The following is a 27,426-nucleotide window of genomic DNA, read 5'->3' as shown; positions in this document are numbered from 1 at the left end:
TGTTTATGACCTCCTCCATTTTATTTATTTATTTATTTTTTTTTATTAAATAAAAATGTTATTGAGTAATTTACGGTCATTCTAGACTGGTTCGGTTCTAAAATGTTAAAATGGGTAATTTATTTTCATGGAGCTACGCTTATTTAAATGCTTTTGTAGACAGTATTTTCATTTTTTTTTTCTGGCTGTAGTAAATGTGAGTAAAAATGCATTTGTACCGCTTCCACTTGTGCTGTATGCATGCTCATATATATTTGTGTTGCGCACATATCCAGAACACTTTCCCTTGTATGTCTTTATGAGTCCAGTTGTCTGGGATGGATGTTTGAAGATTGTTCTTTTGATTTCCACCTGAAAGAGAAACCAGAAAGAAGTACTGTAACTCTGATGAACCAACATTGCATGTAATGCTGCAGACATTACACCAAAACTCATCTATCACACTGAGCTCTTCGTTGTCTGACACAGCATGTGTTGGAAATTATTTTATTAGGTATAACCCCATGCCGGGTTAGCTCAGTTGGTAGAGCAGGGCGCACATAAAATATATAGGAGATTTACTCCTCGACGCAAAAGGTCCGGGGTTCGAGTCCGACCTATGACAATTTCCTGCATGTCTTCCCCCTCTCTCTCCCCTTTCATATCAAGCACTCCTATCAATTAAAGGCAGAAATGCCCAAATAATTATAATAAAAAGGAATAACCCCATGTGACCTGGCTTTATTAAGATGCTTAGGAGCCTTTTTATTAGCTGGAAGAGTGATTAGTGACTTAGTGCCTGGTCAACGATACATATTTACACCTCTAAAAAGGTCGCTTATCTGTGTTGCCAGATCTTGTGATAGTTTGTTGCTGAGACCGAAACAGGTCTCAAACAAAGTTAATTTTCTCCCGCTTTGCCCGACTGAAAAATGTTTTTTTTAGTGTGAAATGTGGAACCAGCATTGTACGTTGGTGCCAACGGGACAAAAGAATCTGTCATAATCTGTTTTCACGTTCCCTTCTCCCATTGGAATCAATACACTCAGGACCTGCTGCTATTCTCCTAAAGAGGCGCGGCAGTGGAGAAACCCACATGACAGATACAAGGAATGACTGAGTTGCACCAACTCCCGTCTTTATGCTAAACTAGGCTAACCGTGTCCTGACTCCAGCGTTACTTAAGTTTGTACTTAACACAGACATGAGTCCGAGCCTCAGTCTGTTCATCTCACTTTAAAAAAAAAAAAAGAGATCAAATACGCTTATTTCCCAAAATGCGCTGCCTTTTGCTGACTGCTGAGGCTATGCAATTAAAATGCCCATTATATCTAAACGCCAAGGCATTGTTGCCATATGTAAACAATCATGCCCTCTAAAAAACGTTTTATAAATTACATGGATTCTCCTTTTCAGGACTCCAGACATTTTGCGACCATTTTTTGAGACCATGCCAGTATTTTTTTTACAACTACTCGCACATGGGCGACCTGCAAATTTGACAACTTTTTTAAATTTTTTGTCTGAGAGGGGGCAGGCTCCTGAGTGATGAGCTGCATTCACATTTCCGTCAGATGGTGCGGCGAAAACGCATGTCTTTCCATTCATTTTGAAAGGGGTAGTATGTTAAGGCGGGGGTGGTGGGGGGGCCGCGGGGGGGGAGTTGAAAAAATTAAAAAAAACTGCAGCGGCCTGTGGCGAAAAGTTGAGACCCAGTCAACTTTTTGAGAAACGCAACCTGACGTCACGCTGCGGTGGCCAATCATGTCTATCGCTGCCACAAGAAGGTTTTAAGACACTATGAGGGTACAAAAAACAAAACATAAGCACTGAACTGCCCTTGAGTTTGTGTAAAAGAAAGAGAGGAGGGAGGGAGAGCCTTTATGAGGCATTAATACGGTACATTGACAATAATAATACTTTGTTTACATTTCTGAATGTAATTTGTTATGTGAATTTGTTAAGCAACATTCAATTAAAATGTGACTTAACTAAAATATGACAGCAGATTGTAGTTTCCGTATTTATTACAAAATTTATTAGTAATAAATAGTAATTATATTTATCAGTAATACATTTAAAATGTGGGAAATGTGAAAAGATGCGCTGCAGGTTGATTTAAGGGGTGCGCCCCTAAATGTTCTGCCTGTGCCCCTAAAAGCGCTACAGTGCTCCAAAAGTTACCCTGGAGCCCTGCTTTGACATGTTTTCCAGATGCTAATGGTAAATAAAGATAATGTATATTGTACCTCGTATCACTGCTGAGGACCTGCTGTCTCTTCCTCCATTCTCTCCTCATCCTGATCAACATCCTGCTCCATCTTCTCCTCCACTCCGGCTTCCTCCCTCTCCTCTTCCTCGGCTCTCCTCTCTACCTCTCCGGCTGCTGGAGTGCAGCTTTGTCGCCCTCGCTGCCTCTGGATACACTGCACCTTGCTGACAAGGCCTTTCCTCTTCTGCCCCAAAAAGGAGTGCTGACTCATGGTCATGGCTGGACTGGGGGATGGGGACATGGTGGGACATGAAGAAGAAGAAGGGGAGGAGGGTTTGAACCTTGACAGACTGCTCTGGGTTGGTGTTGAGGCTGGGGAGGGAGGAGCTGCTGTACACAGAGCTTGGCTGGCAGATGTAGATGTTATGGCTGCAGAGTGCTGTGTGTGTGAGACTGAGCAGGCGCAGGGTGTCTGGGAAGGGTGACTGTTTGCTGCCACCTCCAGGTCTGGATATGGGGAATAGGTGGAGAATGCACAGACTGTGGATGAATCAGGAGCTGTAGAGCAGTCAGCTGCTTCACTGTCAGCAGGGCCTTTGGGAGGAGAGTCTAGGAAAACATGAGATAATAATAAAACACATGTTTTGTACAGTTTGCCTGTGAAACATGTGTCCAAGTAATATAAATGAGAACATCTTCTATATCTTCCATCTTGTTTTTGTGTTTTCTCCTACCAGGGCCACTGCTGGTCCGGGACTCATCAGTCATTGGTGGCTCTGCCTCCTCTTGGATCGTTGGTACCGATGCTAGTAAACCTGGCGCACACACACACACTGAAATAATTCTCCTACCTGAAATAGCCTGAAAAGTAAAGCCAATGCGGGAGTGCCTTAAACCTGCATTCTTTCCCAATTCCCAACAGGGGGCCTATTCCACTGGCTCCAAAAAGAAGTTTCTATAGAAGTCTATGGGGAAATGACCCTCAGTAAACATTTTCCTAACGAGTTTATGCTCTCAATCGCTAGTTTCAAGTCTTCAATACAGCAGGATGTTCATTTTGTAAATGATAGTCCCTTTTTTTTTTATTGACAATAAAGCAGGGGATGCTTGAGGGGTGTGGCTACACGCCGACCTGTCAGTCATGATAGAGGCTTAGCAATGTGTATCCATGGCCCTGTGGACATTAAAATAGCCGTGAACTTGTTTTTAGGAGCCGTCTGTTATTTCGTCTTATACTATGACCCTCTCACTGTGTTTTTCACTTCATCAAAGTTAATTGGAAGAATTTGGTTGTGGAAAAATGTCTTCCCTTTTTTGGGGCATTTTTAGGCCTTTATTTTCATAGGACAGATGAAGACATGAAAGGGGAGAGAGAGGGGGAATGACATGCAGCAAAGGGCCGCAAGTCGGACGCTGCGTTGAGGAGTAAACCTCTACATACGTGCGCCCGCTCTACCAACTGAGCTAACCCGGCCACACGGAAAAATGTCTTAGCTGGTATCTTACAAGAAAGTCTGTTGATTTTCAACCAGCTCTGTGTACTGCCGTACATGCAAATGAACAGCACCAGTACAGGGAGGTCAGCATTTACCCGCCGGCAAAACTCCGCTTCATGACTTGCGTCTGAAGGGTTGAAAATTTGCAACTTTTCCCTCATTAGCGTTTAGCTTAGCGCAGCACACAACACTGGCTTAGCCAAGTCATCCTTCCCAGCTCTGCCCTTTTGTCCAAATATGGTCACTTCTGGCTCAAAAACAAAACAAAAACAAGAACCCCTTCCTCAATTGCACTTGGTTAATTTTGAGAAAGTCAAACGTTTGAAGTACCGTCTACCATCTCGTGGCTCTTATCGTGACTTATATATATATATATATATATATATATATATATATATATATATATATATATATATATATATATATATATATATATATATATATATATATATATACACACACACACACACACACACACACACACACACACACACACACACACACACACACACACACACACGTATGTACACACACACACACACACACACACACACACACACACACACACACACGTATGTACAGCACGGTTAGTCTTGTTAGTTGACTTACTGAGTCCTCTGTAATGGGAGAGTTGCTGGTAAACTTGTTTCATTCTCTCAATGTTGAGCCTGCTGCCCTCTGCGTGGTTGATCATAGGTTTGGGGTAATCCACTCCCACCACACATTTGGCTGCCTTCTGGACTGACTCTGGGGCGTTCCATGGCTCATAAATGTACCGGTTTGGATAGTCCTTCAAGATGGGGATGTAACGCCTGCAGGAAATTTCAAAAGAAACGTTCAAAATCCTTTGCACCTAAAGCCTTGCTGCTGGTGACATTTAAATGCATATTCAGTCAGATCGCCGCTAACATTCAATAACCATCCCCGAGTTTGCAGAGATATAATAATACGGAAAATGTTGTGCTACGGTAGGAGATACTGTATGAGCACCAATATAATGTCTACCTGATGTAGTCTCCTGATGGGTCAGTTCTCCTCCCAAAGCCAACAGGACAGTAGCAGTGGAAGAACTGCTGGAAGAAGGCACTGCAGGACAGCCACATCCAGCTCCCAGCATTTACACTCCAGTCTGCATCCAGCAGCAGCTCCTCAAACACCTGCAGGAACACACCGATACAACATTTTATATTTATACTATCCATCGGTTATACAGTGAACACAACACAAAAAGACAATGATGCTGCCAAACGAGACAGGCCGTGTGTTTACATGCAGTTAAAAAACCTAGAGACCTAGATAACTCTTTTAGTAACCGGGATATTCGTGCATGTATACACCTTAACCGGAGTAAACTCGGGTTACACGTCTGCACATGCTCCGTAGGTTATAACTGCCCCTCCCCACTCTGCTGTTTTTTTCTTTTTTCCCAGAAATAGAAGAGAGCATTTGGAAGCACCGGTGCAACAACATAAGCTTTAAAAAGGTCCAATGTGTAGGAATTTCTCCCATCTAGTGTTAAGATCATATATCGCAATCAACTATCTCGCACCACGCAGTTCACAGTACGTATTAAAGCTATGGTAGCCTTCACGCTTCAAAAAGCCGCTCTCTTGCTTTTTTCAATATCCTTTTTCTTTTTCTGGGCGAAGAAGAAGACTCCTGTTCCTGAAATTTGGATTTTGAATACGTGTGGTCCTCCATGTCTCCTTCTTCAAACTTGCCGGGGCCGGGAAGCTACGATACCCATTAGCAGAATTAGCAGCACCTGTGAGTTTATCATGTGACAGCGAAAACGCGCAAGGCGGAGCAGTATGTCCTGTATGTTCCTTACCAGCTAACGTATTTCAAGATGTTGCATGAATATGGAGCGTCTACCCTAGTTCATGCGAATGCAAATGTAAAATTTCAAGCCAAAAGGAATACTTGGAATTGATGGTGGTGGTAAATATTCATGAAAAAGGACAAGTTTGTGAACGGGCAACACAGATTTTCATAATGAACAACTAAACATGTTACACACTGGACCTTTAAACCATTAAACCCACTGAGGACTACTATCAAGAAGAGCCATTTCTGGGACTGGAAAGCCATCCATATTCTCCCCGCTTCCAAGTTGCTGTGATTTTTGTCAACCGGAAGAAAAAGCCTCGTTCCGACCATGGTTTCGACCAGTTGTACGTTGGCAGAGCGCCACCTACTGTACCCGAAACAGAGTTACTCCAGTCATTCTTCCCATTCTTCACTGTTCATGTATACGGGGAGAACTGGCATAACCCGGTTATTCACTTTTACTGCTGTGAGTGCAATTAAAACACATTTCTGTCCTACCTTCATACCACTCTCCCAGCTGATCCACAGATCTCCCCTGGTGAGGAAACAGGCGACGGCATGCCGGGCCAGGTGGTGGATCCAGCCCTCCTGTCTCAGCTGGGTCATGATGGCGTCAATCCAGGGAAAACCAGTCCGACCCTCAGCCCACTTGGCTAGTGCCTCTGGGTTCTGGTCCCATGGGATCTGGAAAGAAACACATATGACACAGGAGAGAGATATTAGCTATGTGCTTTTCATTCTCTATACAAGAGGAGACAAATCCTTATCATCTCTACTAATTTAACCTCGCTACAAAATAGCTGGTTGGTACACTACGCCGGTTCGGTGGATGTTAAGTTTCTCTTTCCCTCCAAGATGTCAGGTTTTTAAAAGTCGAAAATGACATGAGCCGTTTTAGCAAGGTCTTCCTTGCGATCTTAGGCCTTTCAAATGCTTTCTAGAAGCTTTGCAATCTAGCTTCCTAGAATTCCAAAAACATAAATCCACAACCGAACAGGTATTTATTTATCTTTTCGTATGAAAAGGTAGTGTTTTACTATAAGCCCTGGCCATCTTGAATCCCAGAATGCAGTGGGGTGAATGCGTCAACCAATCAGAGGCTGTCTTCCTGACTATCTTCTTCTTCTTTGGTGTTTAACGGCAGCCGACGCTGTTAATTTCCTGACTGTTTTACTTTGCTGCTACTAACACTAAAAGTGGAACGAACAAGCCATAATAATGCTATAACAGTGTAAATGTAATGAATATTGCGTAGATCGTCGTTTGCACATTTGGATAGTACTGTAGGAGGTGTAGCAATTTATTTAATATTCACTTTCACTCTTTTTATTCCATATAAGTCCCTGTCCATGCTCCAGAATTTCAAAACCTCCATTCCACTAAGGTCCCTCCACTGTTCCTATCCACCCCAAACCTTCCATTCCCCACCATTCTGCTCCCAATCAAGTCCCCCAAATCCATAACCTCCTTCTCACCTACAAATCCCTCTATGCCCTGGCTCCACAGTACCCCTCCGACCTCCTCCATCCATACACCCCACCGCCAAACCTGCGGTCCTCAGACGCTGGCCTGCTCTCCATTCCCCACACCAGCCTCTGTACCTTCGGAGACAGAGCCTTTAAGTGTTGCAGCCCCATCCCTCTGGAACACCCTCCCTGCAGATATCCGAAAAGCTACATCCCTGGACAGGTTTAGAAAAACTACTCACACGCCACCTGTTCACCACAGCCTACAACCTCCCTTAGCTAAACTTAGTCACAGTCATTTCTGTAAAGTGTCCTTGGGTTTTATGAAAGGCGCTATATAAATAAAAGCTATTATTATTATTATTATTATTATTATTATTATTATTATTATTATTATATCCTCAGGTTGTCCTGAAAACTATGATGTCCATAACTTCATTGTGCACTATAAGGTTGACGTTCTAAAAGGATTATTACACAAGGAAACCAGGCGACCTAAAGATTGGAAAAAATGGCTTAGGCCCCGAGGGTTAGGCCGGCTACACACTGACTGCGTGGCGTGAGCGTGGCGTTTCTGTTGCGTGTCAGCTGCGTGGATTTTTCTATGTCTTTATACACCAGAAACGTGTCTGACGCAGTGCTGCGGCTAGCCTTGTCTGGACACGTGTGGACACGTTTCCCATTGATAAAATGAAATACCATGTTAAACATAAATATATACTGATTTGATTACAGCAAAGACAACGTCTGCAGTATTGACGGCAAAATAGGCTACAGAATATTTCGTTCTGTACTGACAGGTGCAATATTAGAAAATCGATAAAAAAATTTTAAATTACATTTATATCTGCATTTATATCAAAACCTAGAGACTTTCAAACATCAACATGTCAGTTATTAATATGTATTCATGTCAAAATGACATGCATGACATGACATACAAGGACATCTTTTCCTATTCTATTTTGCCTGGAATCACTTCCAACACGCTTGCGTATCGTGCGAAAAATAGGTGTCGGTTCTATTTCTAGCATGCATTGCACGCATTTTCGGCGTGGCTCGAGCCGCGCCTGAGACGTGCGTGTCACGCAGGCAGCGTGTAAGCTCCAACGTGTTAACATGGGAGCCGAAATATGAACGGACATGCCACGCAGCTGACACACTCACGCGACGCAGCCAGTGTGTAGCCGGCCTTAAGGTTGAAAATCTTCTTTTGAGTAAAGTGGTGCAAAGACCCACCTGAACACAGATGGGGTTTCCCTCCATGTGGTCAAAGTTTGGGTTGTTGGTGGCAGCTGTGTAAAAGAATTCCCTCCATAACAGCTGGCCGAACAGGGACAGAGGAGGACTGCAATGCTTCCGGAGCTGACGGAGAGCACAGGAGGGACAGAGAGAAAGAACAGAGGAGACAGAAGACAATTGTGGTTAAAAAGTAGTAGGGCTGCAGCTATCTATTCTTTTTGTAATCGATTAATCTAGCACTTTATCGATTGATTAATCGGATACATTTTTTTTTTGCGTTTTTAAACAACCCAAACCAAAATTTGTATTGCCTACATTGCTTACAATATCATCTCTCAAAAAACTAAACATATTAAGTGCATTTAAGTGCCATATTACATTGTTTTTAAAGATTTTTTGTGTAGCCTAAACGGATGTCTCTCTAGTGGAGCGACAGGTGTCCACAGTACCTTCATGTAGAGCTCTCTCAGGTTGTAGTACAAAACCCTACAGGACAGACAGCCAAAGCGCAGGTAGGGGCTGAGGCCAGTGGGACTGGCATACAGAGAGCACGTGTTGACACGATGGTGCTCAAAGTTGGCCACCCACACCTATGCAGACAGACACAATCAATACAAGTGATCACCTAAGAAATTGTCCTCTAAAAAAGAAAAGAAAAAAGAATTTCACACAAATTGGCTTTATTTGTTCCTGCTGTGTTCAACTGTTTTTTGGAGATTTTGTCATTATTTGAATACAGGTTTTTATCTAAGATTTTAACGGGATGTCATCCCAATCTCTGAACGACAACAATTGTGCCAACAAACTCAACCAGAAACAAAACCAACGAATAGGGTCATAGGTGGCCACCACAACTTAAATAACCGTAAATACCAAAAACAAACTTATGGTTTACCTTTTTGTCCAGATGTTTGTTGAGTCTGTCCAAGGCCTCCGTCTCTCCTCCCCGCCACACAGCTGAAGGCAAACCGACTGTCCTGAAACCTGGACACATATTTACATGGAGACATATCAAAAATAAGATAAAAAATAAAAGCAGCTATTGTCTAACACAGGGGTCGTCAACGTCTTTTAGGCCAGGGACCCCTTAGCTGAAAGAGAGACAGAGCAGGGACCCCCTACTGCATATATTGTATACAATTAAGTTGCATATTAAACTGGGCCGAATAGATGAAAAGAAAAAGGATATTATTTATGCATCATGTTTTAATGTTAAACATAAATCTGGAAGGCACAGTGACTCCTTGAGCTTAACTTCATGGCTACCATACTTAATTATAGTAAGCTTATCTTCAATGTTTGAAAAAAACTTTCCAAAAATATAAAAAACATTTTTACATAATTTGGCAGCCCCCCTGTACTAACTAACTCTCATAGTTCTTCAATGGGGCGTGTATGCAACCCCTAAGGGTTCCCCAGAATTACTGCAGTTTAATAAATTAAATTATTGTTTAATACATTTTTTTTTTTTTTTTATTAAAATGTGTCTGAAAATATACATTAACATGAATACAATATATTATTAGCACAACATTGATAATAGGCTTACTGTAGGTAAGGTAGCCACTATGGGAGCCATCCACTACAGTTACACTTCAGGATTCACTGTGCCTTCTACATGTTTGTTTAACATTAAAACATGATGTATATGAATAGCCATTCATCCATTTTCATCCACCCAGCCCAGTTTAAAATACAACTCTATTTTATACAAGAGGGTAAGGCAGGGGTGTCAAACTCATTTTCACTAAGGGCCACACTAGAAAAAGAGAATCACATCAAGGGCCAGACATTAAAGTTTATGCTTTTGTTTCATTGAAAAAGTAAAATATCTTTATATTTAACTTTATTACTGCATGTCGCTTTTTTCCCCTACATTTTTGTCGATTTTTTCGTAATTTTTGTTGTTTCTACCGACTTGATGTGGCTTTCTCAGACGTTTTTTTCCACATTTTTAAAATGTGTCTATTTTTCAGACATTTTTTAGGCTTTTTGGTGCATTTTTGTCAACATAAAGGCCTACAAAAGTCAGCAAAAAAAGTTCCTTAGCCATCATAGAATTTAACAAATCAAGCAAAACAATGACGTTTCACAGCCTGAATATGAAAACTCTCTGCTCCTGGGGGAATTTCTGAGTCTCAAAGTCGACAAATCTGCCAAATTCGGCTTTGAATGTCACGTAAATGTAGTTTAAAAAAACACTTTCCCGTGCTGTTGGTACGGGCTGGATTTAAATCTGCAAGGGGCCGGTTTTGGCCCGTGGGCCTCAAGTTTGACACATGTGAGCTAAGGGGTCCTTGGCCTAAATAAAGTTGAAGATTCCTGATCCAACTAACCAAACCTTACCCAAGTGCAAACTGTTCAGAATCAGAATTAAAAAAAAGGACTTTATTGCCACAGTAAGTTGTTAATGTTAATACAAAAAAAATAATAAATACAAAATAGCTGTTTAGTATAAGAAAAAAAGAAGGCTGAATGGGTTGAGTGCAGGGTTGAGTGTTACTGCATGAAGGAAATATTACGATAAATTCCATTTAATTATGTGGTATTTAAATGTGACTATTAAAAAGGTCCCACGGCATGAAAATTTCACTATGAGGTTTTTCAACATTAATATGAGTTCCCCCAGCCTGTATATGGTCCCCAAGTGGCCAGAAGTGGTGATAGGTGTAAACCGAGCCCTGGGTATCCTGCTCTGCCTTTGAGATAAAGTAAGCTCAGATTGGCCGATCTGGAACCTGCTCCTTATGTGGTCATAAGGGGAAAGGTTACCTCCCCTTTCTCTGCTTTGCCCGCCCAGAGAATTTGGCCCACCCATGAGAAAGAGAGATGGCTTGCAAACAAGCGAAGCATGGTAGTTGGTCAAGGCCACAGCCCCACTCTCCACCTTGCCCTGCCTCTCTCCTCCTCAATAGCATTTAAGAGCTACAGACACAGAAATGGCACGTCCTAAGGAAAGCTCATTGTGGGACTGGCTCTAGTGGCTGTAATTCTGAACCAAGGCTGAATTTCAGGAAAGAGACTTCAGATAAAGTATTAGGGGACCACTAAGGCCTATATAAAAGCATCCAAAAAGCAGCATTTCATGGGACCTTTAACAGCTGTACGTCTGATAAGGTATGACTAACAGTAAATAATAAATCTAAATCATCACATCCTGTCTTCTAGTTGTCCCTCAGTACACCAAGAGAACAACAAAATGTAAAAGGTCCATTTTGCAGTGCTCATCAGCATTATGAGTCTAGTAATGAAATAAAAATCATCCTGAATACCTAGTTCTTCCAGTGAAGGTATGCTGTATAGCTGGTCATGGTTATCAGCTATTTCAGTGCGACAATTTTCCATCTGCTGCTGGGTGATGGGAGGCAAAGGTCTCCTGGGCAATTCCAGTCTGCTCACAATGGTCTGAAACCGCTTAAAGGTCAGAGGAGGACTGTTGTTGTTCGCCTCTATTATCCTGTGACCGATACAGAAAAGACGCTGAAAAATACAGCAATATCCAGCAGAATATACAAACATATAAAACATTTTACTACAGTATATTAAAATGGTAAAAACTGGAGTTACCCTTTAATATGACGGTTGTGGTGCAATTTTATTAAACACTGTACTTACTATTTAAACGATTATCATTAGCTTTAAGCCAGCAAGACTACGTGAAAATGGCACCTTGGATCTAAAATGCTCATTACGCTGACTGCACATTACTCAAGCGATTGATGGACAAAACAACAACAACCTGTGCTAAAGTCCTGAGCTTTGTGTAATTGTTAACTAAAATGAAAAAGGGCTTCTCTTTTTATGAACATGAAAGTGCTCATTAGCCATGTTTCCATCTAATTGTCAAGCGAATTTTAAGCAAACTTTTAAAATGACGCAGAAAAGAAAAAAAGAAAATGCAAATTAGAAGAGTTTCCATCAACTGGTTTAGAGCGAATAAACTTGACTACGCAAAGCGTAGTTTCGTCAAAAGTTGACATTACGCATGGTTATAGATTGCAAACCGGCTTGCTAAATCAAGAAGTTAAGCTAGGAGCTAGAAGCTAAGTTCTTTGGCTAAATAGAGAGAGGTAGCATTGTAATTGGCCACCTGTGCAGAATACAGGGTTGTGGCAGAGACATTTGGTGTCAGCAAGACAACCGTTCACCGCTGTGTCTACGCGGTGTGCTGGGCCATATGATTCAAGCTGTTGAACAAATTTGTCAATATACCCGACGTGGCTGAGGCACAGCAAAGCGCACCGCAACTCCACTACTCACCTTGTGCCACAAGTGTACGGCGCACTGGATTTTGGGACCCATTTCCTGATCCTTCCCCCATCTGATGGATACCTGGACTATAGTCATGTTCGCTACGTCACAACTTATTCGGCAAAGCTGTTTTGATTTCCAATTTTGCGCATTAACTCTTGATGAACTCTTGTCGTCATCAAATAGTAGATCAATATGCCGCTTGTATTTTTTTTCTATCACAGAAATTTCAAACATGAGGTCCATTGTAAAAATAAACCTTGTTTTACAAAAAAAGATTCTAAAATGTGTCAGAAATCTATCGGAAGGTCAGTCGATACATAGTTTCGCAAGCGAGATACAATGTAGTAACTACATTATTAAACTAACGTTAGTGATCAGATGCAGCCTTGTGTGGTTGCTATAAAAACTAATTAACGTTCGCTACAGTTGAGCTAACTTTATTCACCGTAGTTCTAAAGGGGACTACTTTTTGAGGGAGATGAACTCTAACAGAGTATACATTTAATAAGCATGCAATATGAATAAGAAAAAGCATAATTATTCAAGTATTTTAATTGTTTTATTATGTTGGCAAGCAAGAAGTAGTAGCTTGTGGAAGGTAAGCCGTCCACAAACCGGGCATATCAAATATTATTGCCCTGCCTCTCGGTGATTATCCCTTACATGACCACTGGAGGGCTCTCTAATGCATGTGATGCTTTCAGAAGGGATTAAGAAGGTTGAGATTTTGTTCAGGCTCTTCTTGGATGTTGTGGACTACTGGTGATTTTCTAAACGACTAAAAACTCTAAAACAAACAGCTGACATTGTTCTTGGTGTACACAAAGTACTTCCAACTGTTGTACTGAAACTTGAAACATGGCACTCCATCCTCTTGCTTACTAAGGGGCTGTTGTACAAGAGTGGACTGCTGATGTTGGGAAGGTTTTCTGTACAAGGGAGTGTAACTGAAATAAATGGAACCTGTTGCACTTTATTAAACCCGTCATTAAGATCATCAAAATCATTTGCCTCTGTGTCAAAGTAATAGATCAAATAGATAGTTAAAAGTAGGGCTGGGTACCGAATTGAATATGTTGTAGGCACCGACCGAATTGCCTCTAAAGTATCAAGTATCGAAAAATGCCTCGTCATTCAATACCCAATTTCAATGCCTCACGAGTTAATCTCATCAGCGTCAGTGAGCCAATCAGCATGCTTCTACCAAGATCTAATAATTCTGTGATTGGCTGTCTAATGTTACATGTCACAGAGACACGCAGGAAAAACTCTACGTTACACAGAGACGGCTCACATAGTAGGAGCTTGAAAAAAATAAAAATAAAAGATTTGTGCCCTAACATGGAACCGGTATCAAAGTCACAGTGTTATATAACATTTTCTTGAACAATACCCAGCCCTAGTTAAAAGTAATGGATAAACGGATGTCCTATGTTAGGTAGGATAAATGTTTGAAATATCAATACATAAATAATTGATACATGGCTGAAATGTAGAGTTTGACACTTTAAAAGTAGTAGCAGCAGAAATGCAAACATACTAAAACTTAGTTAACCTGACAATGATGCAGGGATATGACACACAAAAAAAAAGGTTAGGAACGTGGCCAGGTTAGCTCAGTTGGTAGAGCAGGCGCACATACAGTATATAGAGGTTTACTCGTCAATGCAGCGGCTATGGGTTCGACTACGACCTGCAGCCCTTTGCTGCATGTCATTCCCCCCCTCTCTCTCTTTCATGTCTTCATCTGTTCTATGGAAATAAAGGCCTAAAATGCCCCAAAAAAATAATCTTAAAAAAACAACTGTGTTTACATCACAGCAATTAGGAAACTGTACTGCTGCATTTCAGAAATTTACATTTCCATTCATCCATTGTTCCCATTAATTCAGTATGGTGTGAAGATTTATTAGCACGCTCTTTAATTTTACTCAAATTGTGCAATTCATCATTATAAACCTCTAATCTCAGGGTTTTAAATTGAGGTAACTGATCTCCTCAGGTCACAACTTTGTATAAATTCAGGTGTGGTTGACAAATTGAACTAGGGCTGGGCATCGTTCAAAATCTTTCGATCCGGTGCCAATTTCGATACCTCAGTTTCGATGCTGGTTCCTTAACGCTACTTTTTTTCGATACCATATGTTTTAAAATCCATTTCAACATCAACAAAAATCCATTAAACACAAACCTTTTATTTTCCACCTTAATTGTGAATCAAAACAGTTCTGAAAATAAATAAACAATTCTGGTAACACTGCTCACTCAGAGTAACTGGTTGTGCTTTTGGATAGGGGTGCGCCAGTCAGATACTCAGGATTGGTATCAATTAGGGGTGCATGATTCAGAAAATGTCATGATTCGATTCAATATAGATTTTTAGGCTCGCGATTCGATTCTAAATCAATTTTCGATTCAAAAAACGATTCTCGATAAAAAAAAAAGAAAGAAGAAAAGAAACAACAAATTAAATGTAGTTTGATATTACTTTATATGTCTACATACAAAAATAAAAACTTGTGCAACTAAAAACTGCAAAGTGCCAAGCTTTGGCCAGCTTTCAAATACATTTAATTTCAAGTATAAAATAAAACTGTTAAAGGGGTGATAGAATGCAAAACCGATTTTACCCGGTCATTGAATAATGACAGTTTGGTGGGTAAATAGGACATATATAGAACCTCAAAATCCCATTGACACCTCTTTCCTCTGCAAATCTCACAATTTGAAACTGCTGCTGAAAACGGGCGAATCTGAACAAAGCTGAAAGTTGACGTCAACTTCTCAAATCCTCCTCATTTGGCTCAACCTTCTATCTTTAATTTACATAGGCCACTAACTGATCTGAGGTCAGTTAGTCTTCTAAATCTAGGTTTTGCAGATTTCTGCTATTCCATTAAAAAATTCACTTCTGAGACATTTTTATGCGAGAAATCAACTATGTAAAGCTCAAATATGGGCCGCTTTATGAAAATTGATGGCTAATTGTAAATTTGGTAAGACAATGTCGGACTTTATGAGCTCCACAATCTGCCGGGACAGGTGGCGACTGCCGGCCGGGTTTGCTGCCTTCCCGGTCGGCCTCTCCCCCTTCACAGATCCACTGAGCTGGAGCTCTGTCAGGATCTCACACAGGAGCTGTGCAGTGTACTTTAGAAAAGAAGAAAGTTTGGAGGTTTTGCAAAGATATTGAAAAAGAACCACGGTCGTAAATGCAGTGTTCCAGACTGTACAACGGAATAGCCTACTGGCCCAGAGAAAAGTGTTTAGAACGAGTATATCGGACGAGAGGGAGTTGTGGATCTAATGCAGCGCTGCAGAGGCACTGGCAGAGGACAGGCTTGCAGGGGTTCACTCTCCTCTCCCCACGCTTACTAGCTAAAAAGGTGAGTTGTAATTCTTTGGTGGAGGTTTTTTTATGTCGCAAGAGTAACGTTAAAACAACACTAGTTATAATGAAAGTGTCGAAACTTTTTTTATTTTGTCTCTGCTGTTTAAACCGCTGCAGCTCTCGCGGGTGTGTCAGTTTGTGTGTGTTTGTGTGTGCGCTGTGCACAGGGCAGCAGTGGGTGTGTGTGTGTGTGTGTCTGAAATATGAGCCCTGCTGTCGCGTCTCTAATGTGTGTGTATGGGGATTTGCTCAACCAATCAGCTTGCGTCTCTAATGTGTGTGTATGGGGGATTCGCTCAACCAATCAGCTCATCTAAATATTCATGAGCATACCGTATTTGGAAGAAAAGCTGCCGTTCCAAATAGAGCCATTACACAGGGATGCATAAGGGCCAAAACAAAATAGCACCTGGGCCATTTTCAGCCCAACCAATGTTACATACCCCATTAGGAGACCTTAAAGGTCCCATGACATGGTGCTCTTTGGACGCTTTTATATAGACCTTAGTGGTCCCCTAATACTGCATCTGAAGTCTCTTTCCCAAAATTCAGCCTTGGTGCAGAATTACAGCCACTAGAGCCAGTCCCACAATGAGCTTTCCTCAGAACGTGCCATTTCTGTGTCTGTAGCTATTGAGGAGGAGAGAGGGCGGGGCAAGGTGGAGAGTGGGGGTGTGGCCTTGACCAACTGCCACTTTTCTCGTTTGAAAGCCATGATGTCTCTCTCTCATGGGTTGGCCAAATTCTCTGGGCGGGCAAAGCAGAGAAAGGGGAGGTAACCTCGCTTGTTATGACCTCATAACATCTGAGCTTTCATTTTCTCAAAGGCAGAGCAAGATATCCATGGCTCGGTTTACACCTATCACCATTTCAGCCAATTGGGGACCATAGGCAGGCTGGGGGAACTCATATTAATGTTAAAAAAACCTCATAAAGTGAAATTTTCATGCCATGGGACCTTTAAGGAACAGTGTGAAATACCCTATATAATCATTCTATAACCCCTTTAAATAAAAAGAGCTTTTCGTTCAGAGTTCGGTGGGAGTTTAGAGCATTGAAAGAGTGCGTTGGTTGACTGGCATGTTAGGTACTTTAGGTTGTTGTTCGTTCACGTCTTTAATGTTAATCTCTGGGTGATGGCGTACCATGTGTGTTCTCAAGTTTGTGGTGTTTCCAAAAAACTTCCGCTTTGCAAAGCCTGCATATAGCATGATTCCTATGAAGTCCTGTCTTCCCCTCGAAGTTATAAAAGCCGACATGTTCCCAAACTCTCGCCTTCAATGACGCTGGAGCAGGTTGAATAATTCTTTCTGTGAGTTTTGCCATTGTTTGTGCCAACTAAACTACTTCTACTGAACTCGTTCTTCTTTTGATTATGCCAAGAGTGCCCAGGTGTCAGTGTGAATTTGACGCAGCGCTGTCTATGGGACTGGCGAGCTAAACTCATTTCAGGACAATAGTATACATGCCATTATTATTTTTTAAATATGAATAGATTTTTGGAATTCTATGAATCGATTGTGAATCGGTAGAGCTTGAATCGTGATTTTTTTTCCGCACCCCTAGTATCAATCCAAACCCCTAGTATCAAAAGAAAATAAAAAAATATATTATAAATAAACAAATGACGTGTACAGGCTAATATTGAAGTAACTAAAATGCAAAGGAATGTAAACAACAAAGATTTGTTAGTGCAAACTGCATAATGACACAAACCTGCCCTGTTGTCAACATTGAACTAATGGAGAACTAACTTAAGTGCAAAGGAATGTCATTGAATTGCCTTGTTGCTGAAAGGTGCTGTAGAAATAAAGTCGCCTTGCCTTACAACCTTAGCCTGTCAGTCAGTCACCAGGGCATAGAAACCACTGTTGTGCCTGCTTCTCTCAGAGGAAGTATGCGTCAATAGCACCGTGACCGCTTTCGCCATTAATATATGCTGTCTGCGTGAAGTTTTGAAAAACTAACCACACTTGAAACCACTTTATCGGCATCGCCGTAACTCACTGTGACTTCCACAAAACTGCAGAGCTCGTGTTTACTCCGTCCGCATCTCTGCTCTGGCGCACACACACACACACACACCAAAATTGGGTATAGTTTGATTTAAAGTGAATCGGTCCTCAGTAGACACGCAAGTATGCTACATGATTATTGGCTCACAGACGCTTTTGGAACCAAAATTTGGCACGGAAAGGTAAATAATTTTTCGATACTCATAGGATCTTTCGGTGCCATGAAAGTATCGACGTTCCGTGTCCAGCCCTACATTGAACACATGAATAATGAGCCTGTGCTACGAACCTATCCAAGTTGTAGAGGGTGTGTGCGTTTCTGACAATGGTCTCCACTCCAAACTCTTGGGCCATCTTGATGATGGCTCCATCCCTCTCCTTGCCGTAAGGCTCTGGGTCATATTCAAATGTCAACCTGGTCACTTTCCATTCCTGCAGAGAAAGAAAAACAGAGCAGGGACAGGCAAAAATGATTTATCATCAAGGCAGTGAGACAAGAGCAAAAATGGTGCATAAACACAGATGCTTCACACTAGGGCTGAGTTTAAATAAACAATTCAACTAAAATCAATTTTTGTTTGAGTGAATTGATTGTATGGATATATAAACTCCCCAAATGGATCTTTTAATAAATGCTTTTTTACCATGGATGTATATGGGCATCACGTGACACACAGGGCTTTCAAGCCGGGGAGCACAGTTGGTGTCCCGGGTTGTTTTGGTGCCTAAACTTAACTGTTGCTTAACTGTAACGGCTGCTGAAACAACTGTAGCCTCACGGTGCCTTCACAGTCACCTTTTGATGGTTAAACTCAACTGCAACGGCCGTTAAAATGACCACAACGTCACTGTGACCTGTACACGGCTCACAGTCACCTTTTCCTAGCTAAATGTAACTGTTAAGACCAGAAGACCTGTCAATTTGTCAAAGAGAGTGCTTTTTAAATTGTTTACCATGGTACGGTTGTATAGTTGTTTTACAAGAATGTTCTTCAACATGGTCACTCCACTCACTGGCTGCATAGTCTACAGTTGCACTATACTGTATTGACGACTGCTTAATTGCTGTAGTGACTGCAATGTTAGTCCTGTTAAGTAAAAAATACTTAAAAAAAAAAAATTTTCTTGATGTAAACAAACGGGTGCATTATAAAAAAGTATTTGAGGGTTGCTTCTTGCTTGTACGATTTACAGCTTAAGTTCTCTGAAAATATCTTTTATATCGCCACAATCTTGGTATTGTAACTGAAATATCCCAAACCTAATTGATATTGAATCTAGTATGTGATCAAAACTGAAAATGACACACTTGTGCACCCAGATAGCTCAGTTGGTAGAGCGGGCGCCCATACAGGTTTACTCCCCAACGCAGCGGGCCCAGAGAGATCATAACACAGGCACGGCTTTACAGAAGGAATGGGTCATGTAACGCAACATTAAACCATATCGATATAAACGACATTGCTTCGTTCGTGGAGAGGCAGTGGATGCGAGGACGTTAGGTGCACCGGTGCGACCTAGGAAAAATCTTAGTCGCACTCTAGAGCCCTGTGTCATCCCTTGATCATTGTATCCTATTGGACATTTTTGTGAAAGGTTGTCATAATTAGCATAGAAATTGAGTTATGCGTTTTGTGTGGTCACAGTGACTTTGACCACCAAAATCTAAATCAGTTCATTCTTGAGGTGCAAGTGGACGTTTGTGCCAAATCTGAATAAATTCCCTCCAGGGGTTGAAGAGAGATCACGACAGACAACTGGAAAACATAATGCCTCTAACCACAGCTATCGCCGGCACGAAGGCATAAAAACATCATTGTTACTGCAGGTGTGGTTACAGGTAAAACAATTAACCCGATCAGCTGACAAAGGCGTAGCCTGACACAGCTTCACAAAAATACTGGCTTAGCTTGACACTGAATACAATACATGAAAAGAACAATAAATGTGCATGCCTAGATAGGATGTTACATAATCATTCAATTCCAATCAAAATGTCCACCCACATTTTAACCTCTGATGTCTAAATAGTGATTTTATTATGCTTTCGTCGTAGCCTACGTAAGTGGCCTGAAGTATATACTTGGGCTTTGATCTCTTTAAGAGAATAGCAGGGCCGGCATGCATGTGTGCGTGGGGAGTAGGGTTGCACGATATTGACAAAATTTGATATTGCGATATCGATTATGAATATTGCAATGATGATATTAATTTTGATATTTTTAAACATATGTAAAATTACAACTGGTACAACATGAATAAATAAATAACGAGAACAGGACACAACTTTTCTTTCGCTTTTCTGATTCGTCCCGTTTTGTTGTCTCCATTTCTTCACTGTCACGTAGTGGACCCATGCGCTGACGTTTACTAACATGTGCAAGTGGCACGGTAACTGGCCAATGAAATTATGATCATTATAGCATTCCAAAACGGGCTCTAAATCAAACACAACTAAGCTACACAGCCAACGGACAGGACACATCGCTCCACAAAACAAAATATTGCATACTTATTGTGACACCTTCGATATAATATTGCGCACGGTGATATTGCGATAACGATATTGAGTCAATATATCATGCACCTCTAGTGGGGAGTGTGTGGTTGAGCGAGTGAGAGAGTGACGGTGATTAGCGTCAGAGCGAGTAGCAACTCTAGAGTCATAGTGAGAGAAACAACGCAATTTGCAAATCCTTGATTTCATGTTTATGGACCTTTTTCACAGCAGACATTTTGACTTGTCATAGTATTAAAAACACAGCTGAAATTGATAACCTTAACGATGTCTCAGTTCCATCAAGTGTCCCAGTAAGCTATTTCAGTGAGTCAGCATGCACAACACCAGGGCCTCTCATATTGATGATATGTCAATGTATAGTTCACAACTTGCAACGCTACCTCCAAGTGACAAAAAAAGAAAGAAAAAATAAATCAGTTTTTGCAGGATTGATAAACCTGTAGTACTCCAACCTTTGCTAAATTTTCCATATTTGGCCAGGGTTTAGCAAGTTAAATTTAAGACTTTTATCCATCCATCCATCCATCAATCCATCCATCTTCGTCTGCTTATCCGGTGTCGGGTCGCGGGGGCAGCAGCTCCAGGAGGAGACCCCAAACTTCCCTTTCCCGAGCCACATTAACCAGCTCTGACTGGGGGATCCCGAGGCGTTCCCAGGGCAGGTTGGAAGTATAATCCCTCCACCTAGTCCTGGGTCCCAGCTGGACGTGTCTGGAACACCTCCCTAGGGAGTCGCCCAGGGGGCATCCTTACCAGATGCCCGAACCACCTCAACTGGCTCCTTTCGACGCAAAGGAGCAGCGGCTCTACTCCGAGCTCCTCACGGATGACTGAGCTTCTCACCCTATCTCTAAGGGAGACGCCAGCCACCCGCCTGAGGAAACCCATTTCGGCCACTTGTACCCTGGATCTCGTTCTTTCGGTCATGACCCAGCCTTCATGACCATAGGTGAGGGTAGGAACGAAAACTGACCGGTAGATTGAGAGCTTTGCCTTCTGGCTCAGCTCTCTTTTCGTCACAACGGTGCGATAAATTGAATGTAATACTGCACCCGCTGCGCCGATTCTCCGACCAATCTACCGCGCCATTGTCCCCTCACTCACTCGCGAGCAAGACCCCAAGGTATTTTAATTCCTTCACTTGGGGTAAGGACTCATTCCCTACCTGGAGTAGGCACTCCATCGGTTTCCTGCTGAGAACCATGGCCTCAGATTTAGAGGTGCCGATCCTCATCCCAGCCGCTTCACACTCGGCTGCGAACCAATCCAGTGAGTGCTGAAGGTCACAGGCTGATAATGCCATCAGGACCACATCATCTGCAAAGAGCAGCGATGAGATCCCCAGCCCACCGAACTGCAACCCCTCCCCACCCCGACTACGCCTTGATATCCTGTCCATAAATATTACAAACAGGATTGGTGACAAAGCGCAGCCCTGGCAGAGGCCAACCCTCACCTGAAACGAGTCTGACTTACTGCCAAGAACCCGGACACAGCTCTCACTTTGGTTGTACAGAGATTGGATGGCCCTGAGAGAGACCCCTTCACCCCACACTCCCGTAGCACCTCCCACAGTATCTCCCGGGGGACTCGGTCATACGCCTCCTCCAAATCCACGAAACTCACGTAGACCGGATGGGCATACTCCCAGGCTCCCTCCAGGATCCTTGCGAGAGTGAAGATCTGATCTGTTGTTCCACAACCAGGACGGAATCCACATTGTTCCTCTTCAATCTGAGGTTCGACTATCGGCCGAACCCTCCTTTCCAGCACCTTGGAGTAGACTTTACCAGGGAGGCTGAGAAGTGTGATACCCCTGTAATTGGCACACACCCTCTGGTCCCCCTTTTTGAAAAGGGGAGCCACCACCCCGGTCTGCCACGCCTTTGGCACTGTCCCAGACTTCCACGCAATGACTTTTGACATTTTTAATGTCACATAGAATGCCATTTAATACCCGTTTTTTGGTCATATCAGCCATTGTACAAAAGTATAATGGAAAACCTTTAGTGACAATTTTTATTATGAGTAAGTATGAGTAGTATGAGTATGAGCAAAGAAAAAGGGAACACGTTTCAGTAAACATGTCACTATAATTTCATCCATACTAACACAATAACAGAATGTATGACTGTTTTGGGCATAGGTTTCATGCACTCTGTTGTAAAACATCTAAAAGCAAAAATTTCCGAAAATCTTATGAAATGGGGGTCTGTTGTCTAATATGTATCAGTTTATGGGTCCTGCCTCAAACCATTCAAATAATGGAGCCAAGAAGAAGTCTATTTCACACACAGTCGTTGTTCTGAGTGACAAAGTCAGTAGTCAGCAGATACAGTTTGACAACAAATGATGGTTTTGTTTCAAAAAGTTCTGCCTGTATTGCGTGGTTCTTTTTGTCATGAGCCTTCAGTGTGTGCGTGGTGTAAGTTTTGGTCCCTGACAGACACAGAGCGGACAGGAGGTGGGCAGGAATACAGACCTTAAAAAGCCTTGGTAAAACATCAGTAGGCTGCCCTCTGACTACAAACAATCTGGAATTGAGCTTCTTCAGACTGCTGTCCAGGTCCGCCAGAGCCTCCAGCAGAAACCTGCACACAGACACACATAAGGGAAATTAGTGGGAAAGGCTCTGAGTTAATAGAATGCCTTTTATTGTCATTGTGTGTGTGTGTGTGTGTGTGTGTGTGTGTGTGTGTGTGTGTGTGTGTGTGTGTGTGTGTGTGTGTGTGTGTGTGTGTGTGTGTGTGTGTGTGTGTGTGTGTGTGTGTGTGTGTGAAGTATCTCATAAACCGTTCAATTTTTATTCAATCTACTACCTACTTGGTTTCCTGGGTACCCAATGAACTTAGGGTATGGAATTTGGAGCAGTTTGGACAGCACAGGCTATTGGATATTATTAAACTGTGAATTAAACTAAACAGCCGCACAATAAAGGTTAAAGAAAAACACTGTAAATTCCCCACTTCTAAGCACACAGCAGAAGAAAACGTCATCGCGGAGCTGACGGGCAAAGAGAGCTGTCTTCCTCCTTCAGACTCACCCTGGGTGTGGTTGTTGAAGTGTGCTGCTAACTTATAACAATAATAACATTACCGTCCGCAAAATACCCCCGCAAACCAAATCCATACTTCAACATTAGCCGTCAAGCCACTAAGCCTTTTTGGAAATGAACACCTCTGCTAAAGTGTTAAATTCGTTAACGATAGTAATGACGAGACGACACAGCACCGGCGTCATTAAACGTTGACTGTGGCGATATAAACATGTATAGTTGATGGAAAAAGACAACACTAAAATGTAGTTAAACAAAAACTGTCTTTATTTTCATTGCCTTGCACCTTTTCTTCCACCCTTCGAGAGGCTGGTGTTGAACTGAGGGCTATCATAGGACCCCTGCTGGAACCCCTGCAGTTTGCCTTCTGGGCAAACAGGTCAGTGGATGATGCATTCAACCAGAAATCCTCCACTCCAAACTCACCCAGCTCACTGTCCCAGCCAGCCTCCACCTGCAGACTGGAGGCAGCCAGGTTAGGCTGGGGAAAATCTCATCCAGCACCTATACCATCAATACTGGTGCCCCCCAGGGATGTGTTCTCTACCCACTGCTCTTCTCCCTCTATACCAAAGAATGTACCTCAGGAGACACCATCTGTTAAACTCTTACTCTTACAGGTCTCCCCAAAAAAAAACAAAAAAAAAAAAAAACAATAGAGCTCAACAGTGACCACCCACTTTTTTTAACAGCGCTGGTTCCAGAAGTGTTTTGTTCCTGTTCAATATCTCCATTGACGTTTCATTAAATGCTTTTATAAAGAATTTTAAGCCTGGAACCAAGCCAACCATCTCCGAGGTGAATCGGGACCATAAATCATTTGTTTCGGCGCAAAATAACATTTTTAAAACGATTTTCAGCGATCCCAGCTGGGTGTTTTCAAAAAACCGCCTGGCATTTTCAGCTGGGAACAAATGCTTTGGGGGACAGGTGGCCTTATGAAAGTAACACCATCGATTGCCGACCAATGACAATGTGGTCGTACAAGTAGGCCTATAACAATTATTACATAATTGTCTAAATGCAATTTTTTTTTACATAATCGCCGTTTCTTTGTTAAACCGCAAATGATTACTAACATTAGCTAAGTTCCTAAGGGGTATAACTGGTAATGGTAATTGTTCATTTTATGTTCATTTAAGATAAAAAAAAATTATAATAATAATGTTATGATAATAAAAAGGCGTGGTTTATTCATAGGCTGTGTACTTGTGTTATTATCTGGGTCATCTGGGATTCATTCAAACTTTATTTGTTTGAAAAAGTAACAAAAAAATGTACTGAAAGAGACAAGTATATGGTTAATCGCAATTATTTCTGAGTTAACTAATTGTACAGTAACATTTTGAATTGTTACAGCTCTACATAAAAGGAAATATTGACCAACTAATTGAACTACCGACCTGGAGACGTCAGCCCTAATACAGTGAAAACAAGTATAGGACCTACTTTAGCCTAGGTATACCTGCTCACATATGTTCCCTCTACCAAGGACCCAAGGTGAGAGGAATCCAAACAAGAGAATGACATAACACAGCAGAAATCCACCTCAGCCCCTTGTCGGAGAAGAGTTTTGGCCCTGGGAGACGTCAGAGCCGAGACGAGTGGAACTTTGATTCTTGTGGCTATCTTTTAGCCTATGTAACGCACACTACTACGCTACACTGATTACACTCACCAACGAGTGTAGGTTGGAGTGTGTGTGTAGGCTACTTTGAATTGTCTTGTTGCTAACATATATAAATAAAAGTTTTACACCATTACACTTACGTTTGTGATTAAAAGGATTTTTTGACAGTATGTTACCAAAAACTGTCCGAATGTGGACATAATCACAACTCAAAATCAAGGACTTGCTTAAATAAAATGTAATTCAGCCGTGAATTGGAACAACCGCGACCTTCTTTCAGTTTCAATTTCTTCCAAACTTCAATAGAATCAGTTGGGCGATAGTCAAAATAGTGGTGCCTTTGTTTTTTTTGTTAAGCTAGATTTGTTTAACCGTTTCAAGGCAGTTCTCGTTTATACCAAACATACCAGCGGGCAGTACTGTTTCGATAAAGAAGTGGTCTTCTTTTAGGTGGGGAATACTTTGCCGATGTACTTGGCTAACATTAGCTAAACTTGTTCGTTTTTTCTATGGTGCTTGGCATGGAATTATCTCCATTTTAAGACAGCGTTAACGTTAGCTAACTGAAATGTAGTGGAGGCCAGAGCCTAAACTCCAAGCGTTGCACATGTATAAAGGCAATGAATCACACAAATGGCGACCTGATAAATTGTGTTCACATAATGAGTTATTGGCAACCAGCGTTTAATGGAATGTAGACGTGTCACAGATAAAGCTAAATGACAAACCTCCATCGGTTGATTCCCACGTTGGCTGCGCCAGCGAACCACGGGTCTAGGATATAAACACAGCGCACGGTGTCCGCTCCATTGAGGGCCTCCTGCAACACCGGATTATCGTGCAACCGCAGACCTTTGCGAAACCAGTGCACTGAATTTACCACCATGATTACTTCTTATTCCATTGTTAAAGAATAATCCCTAGGGATCGGTCGAAATGAAGCCAAAATCCACTAGGGGAGGCTAAAACAGTGACCGTTTGGTAGACTCCCAGTAAACTTCACTCGTTGCTAGCTGTCAATCGAAAAGCAACACTGGAAGGGGCGGGGGGGCGTGGGTAGAACAGTAAACTGTGATGTTGTTATCCCCGTATCTGCTCGCTGATTGGGCACATGGTAAAACGTCAGCATGAATGACAAAACTGGAGAACTTTGATTGGTTGTTTGGCAAATGGCAGAGCGGGTTGAGGAGCTGTGTCCGGCTGTGTCACGTTTGAGAGCAGTGTCATGCCCGTCATGCCCATAGACTGTACATATTAATGTCGCATCTGTTTTCACATGGTGCATATGTCAAACAAATCAGTCTGCAGATTTTAGATTCAGATTCAGATGATTTACAGGGGGATAACATCAGGCGCAGACATAGGCTACTGCTTTTTCCTAAAATAAAATGGAGTAGGCCTAGCTATAACAATCCAAAGGGAATTAAAAATTTCAGTTATGGTCACAAATGGGCTAATACGACATGTGCAACACATAACCTATTTTAAAAGACTAAATAGTTCAACTTTTGTCTCCTCATCTACTTTCAAAAAAGTAAAACAATACTATTACATATGCCCACTGTAAATAACACTGCAATATTGTTTGGAACAATGTTTTTTTACTTTGTGACAGGTGAGAGTCTCATCTACCTAGTTTACAGAGAATTATAATCCCAGTTTCTCTCTGCACATATAATAAATGACTTTGTGATCCTCAACAGGGGGTCCGGGACCCCTAGGGGGTCCTCTGAGTTAATGCAGGGGGGGGCTCCAAATTATTGTTAATTTTTTCAAGTTGTTTTCTGGCCTATAGGTAATGTGGTCACTAAAGCCATCCACTGATACAGTTCATCCTAAGGATTCACTGTGGACAAAATAGTCACAATTTAGCAAAATGCATGCATTGAACTGTGGAACCAACTTTGAAATCTTAACTCAACCGTGTGCCATAAAAACTACATAGTAGCAACCCGAGCTCTCATTTATTTGACAGCGTTTGATTCATGTCCTGGAATCTGAAAGACGGTAGTCTGGATGAACTCCCAAACTTTAGCACAAGGTTTCGGATAACCGACGTTGAACACAAAAAATTCCTTGAAATAGACATCCAGAGACAAAGAGATGGTTGCTCCAAGGCTGCCCCATTTAAGGCCCTGACACACCAAGCCGACGGTCGGCCGTTGGTCCTAGTTGGGCCGACGTCCTAGTTGGGCCGACAGCCTAGTCTGCACTGCGGTGTTGTCCTGCCGGCGTCAGCGATTGTCGACAGTCGGCTGAATAGCCAATTCATCTGATTGGCTGTTATGTTTGGAAACAAGAGTGAGAAAAACAAACAAACGTGTGACAGGCACAC

At 42.0% G+C, this 27,426-nt stretch overlaps 1 protein-coding gene across 2 annotated transcripts; it reads right to left on the bottom strand.

The window, feature by feature from the left end:
* On the bottom strand, positions 1-26,129 carry cry2 (cryptochrome circadian regulator 2). Of its 2 annotated transcripts, XM_039809068.1 has the most exons (13): positions 25,820-26,129; positions 22,889-22,997; positions 18,175-18,317; positions 11,498-11,682; positions 9,121-9,209; positions 8,675-8,815; positions 8,223-8,348; positions 6,016-6,201; positions 4,693-4,844; positions 4,297-4,499; positions 2,926-3,006; positions 2,229-2,800; positions 1-351 (listed from the first exon to the last, which is right to left on the bottom strand). In XM_039809068.1, the coding sequence occupies exons 1-12, from the start codon at positions 25,975-25,977 to the stop codon at positions 2,235-2,237; spliced, it is 2,139 nt and encodes a 712-aa protein (XP_039665002.1). In that variant the 5' UTR covers positions 25,978-26,129; the 3' UTR covers positions 1-351; positions 2,229-2,234. The 2 variants fall into 2 exon arrangements, with proteins under 2 accessions (XP_039665002.1, XP_039665003.1); XM_039809069.1 differs by lacking the exon at positions 2,926-3,006.
* Between the last annotated feature and the right edge of the window lie 1,297 nt (positions 26,130-27,426).

Source organism: Perca fluviatilis, chromosome 8 (assembly GCF_010015445.1).
Source record: "Perca fluviatilis chromosome 8, GENO_Pfluv_1.0, whole genome shotgun sequence".
In the NCBI taxonomy this organism is placed as follows: Eukaryota; Metazoa; Chordata; class Actinopteri; order Perciformes; family Percidae; genus Perca; species Perca fluviatilis.
This window is presented reverse-complemented; position numbering and strand designations above follow the sequence as displayed.

What these genes read in the sequence shown, in the direction of transcription:
- cry2 (XM_039809068.1), bottom strand. Translation starts at nt 25,977, where the DNA reads ATGGTGGTAAATTCAGTGCACTGGTTTCGCAAAGGTCTGCGGTTGCAC. An exon ending in GCTGGGAGAGTGGTATGAAG is followed by an intron (nt 4,845 to 6,015) that starts GTAGGACAGAAA and finishes GTGTTCCTGCAG; the next exon opens with GTGTTTGAGGAGCTGCTGCT. An exon ending in CCATCAGGAGACTACATCAG is followed by an intron (nt 4,500 to 4,692) that starts GTAGACATTATA and finishes AATTTCCTGCAG; the next exon opens with GCGTTACATCCCCATCTTGA.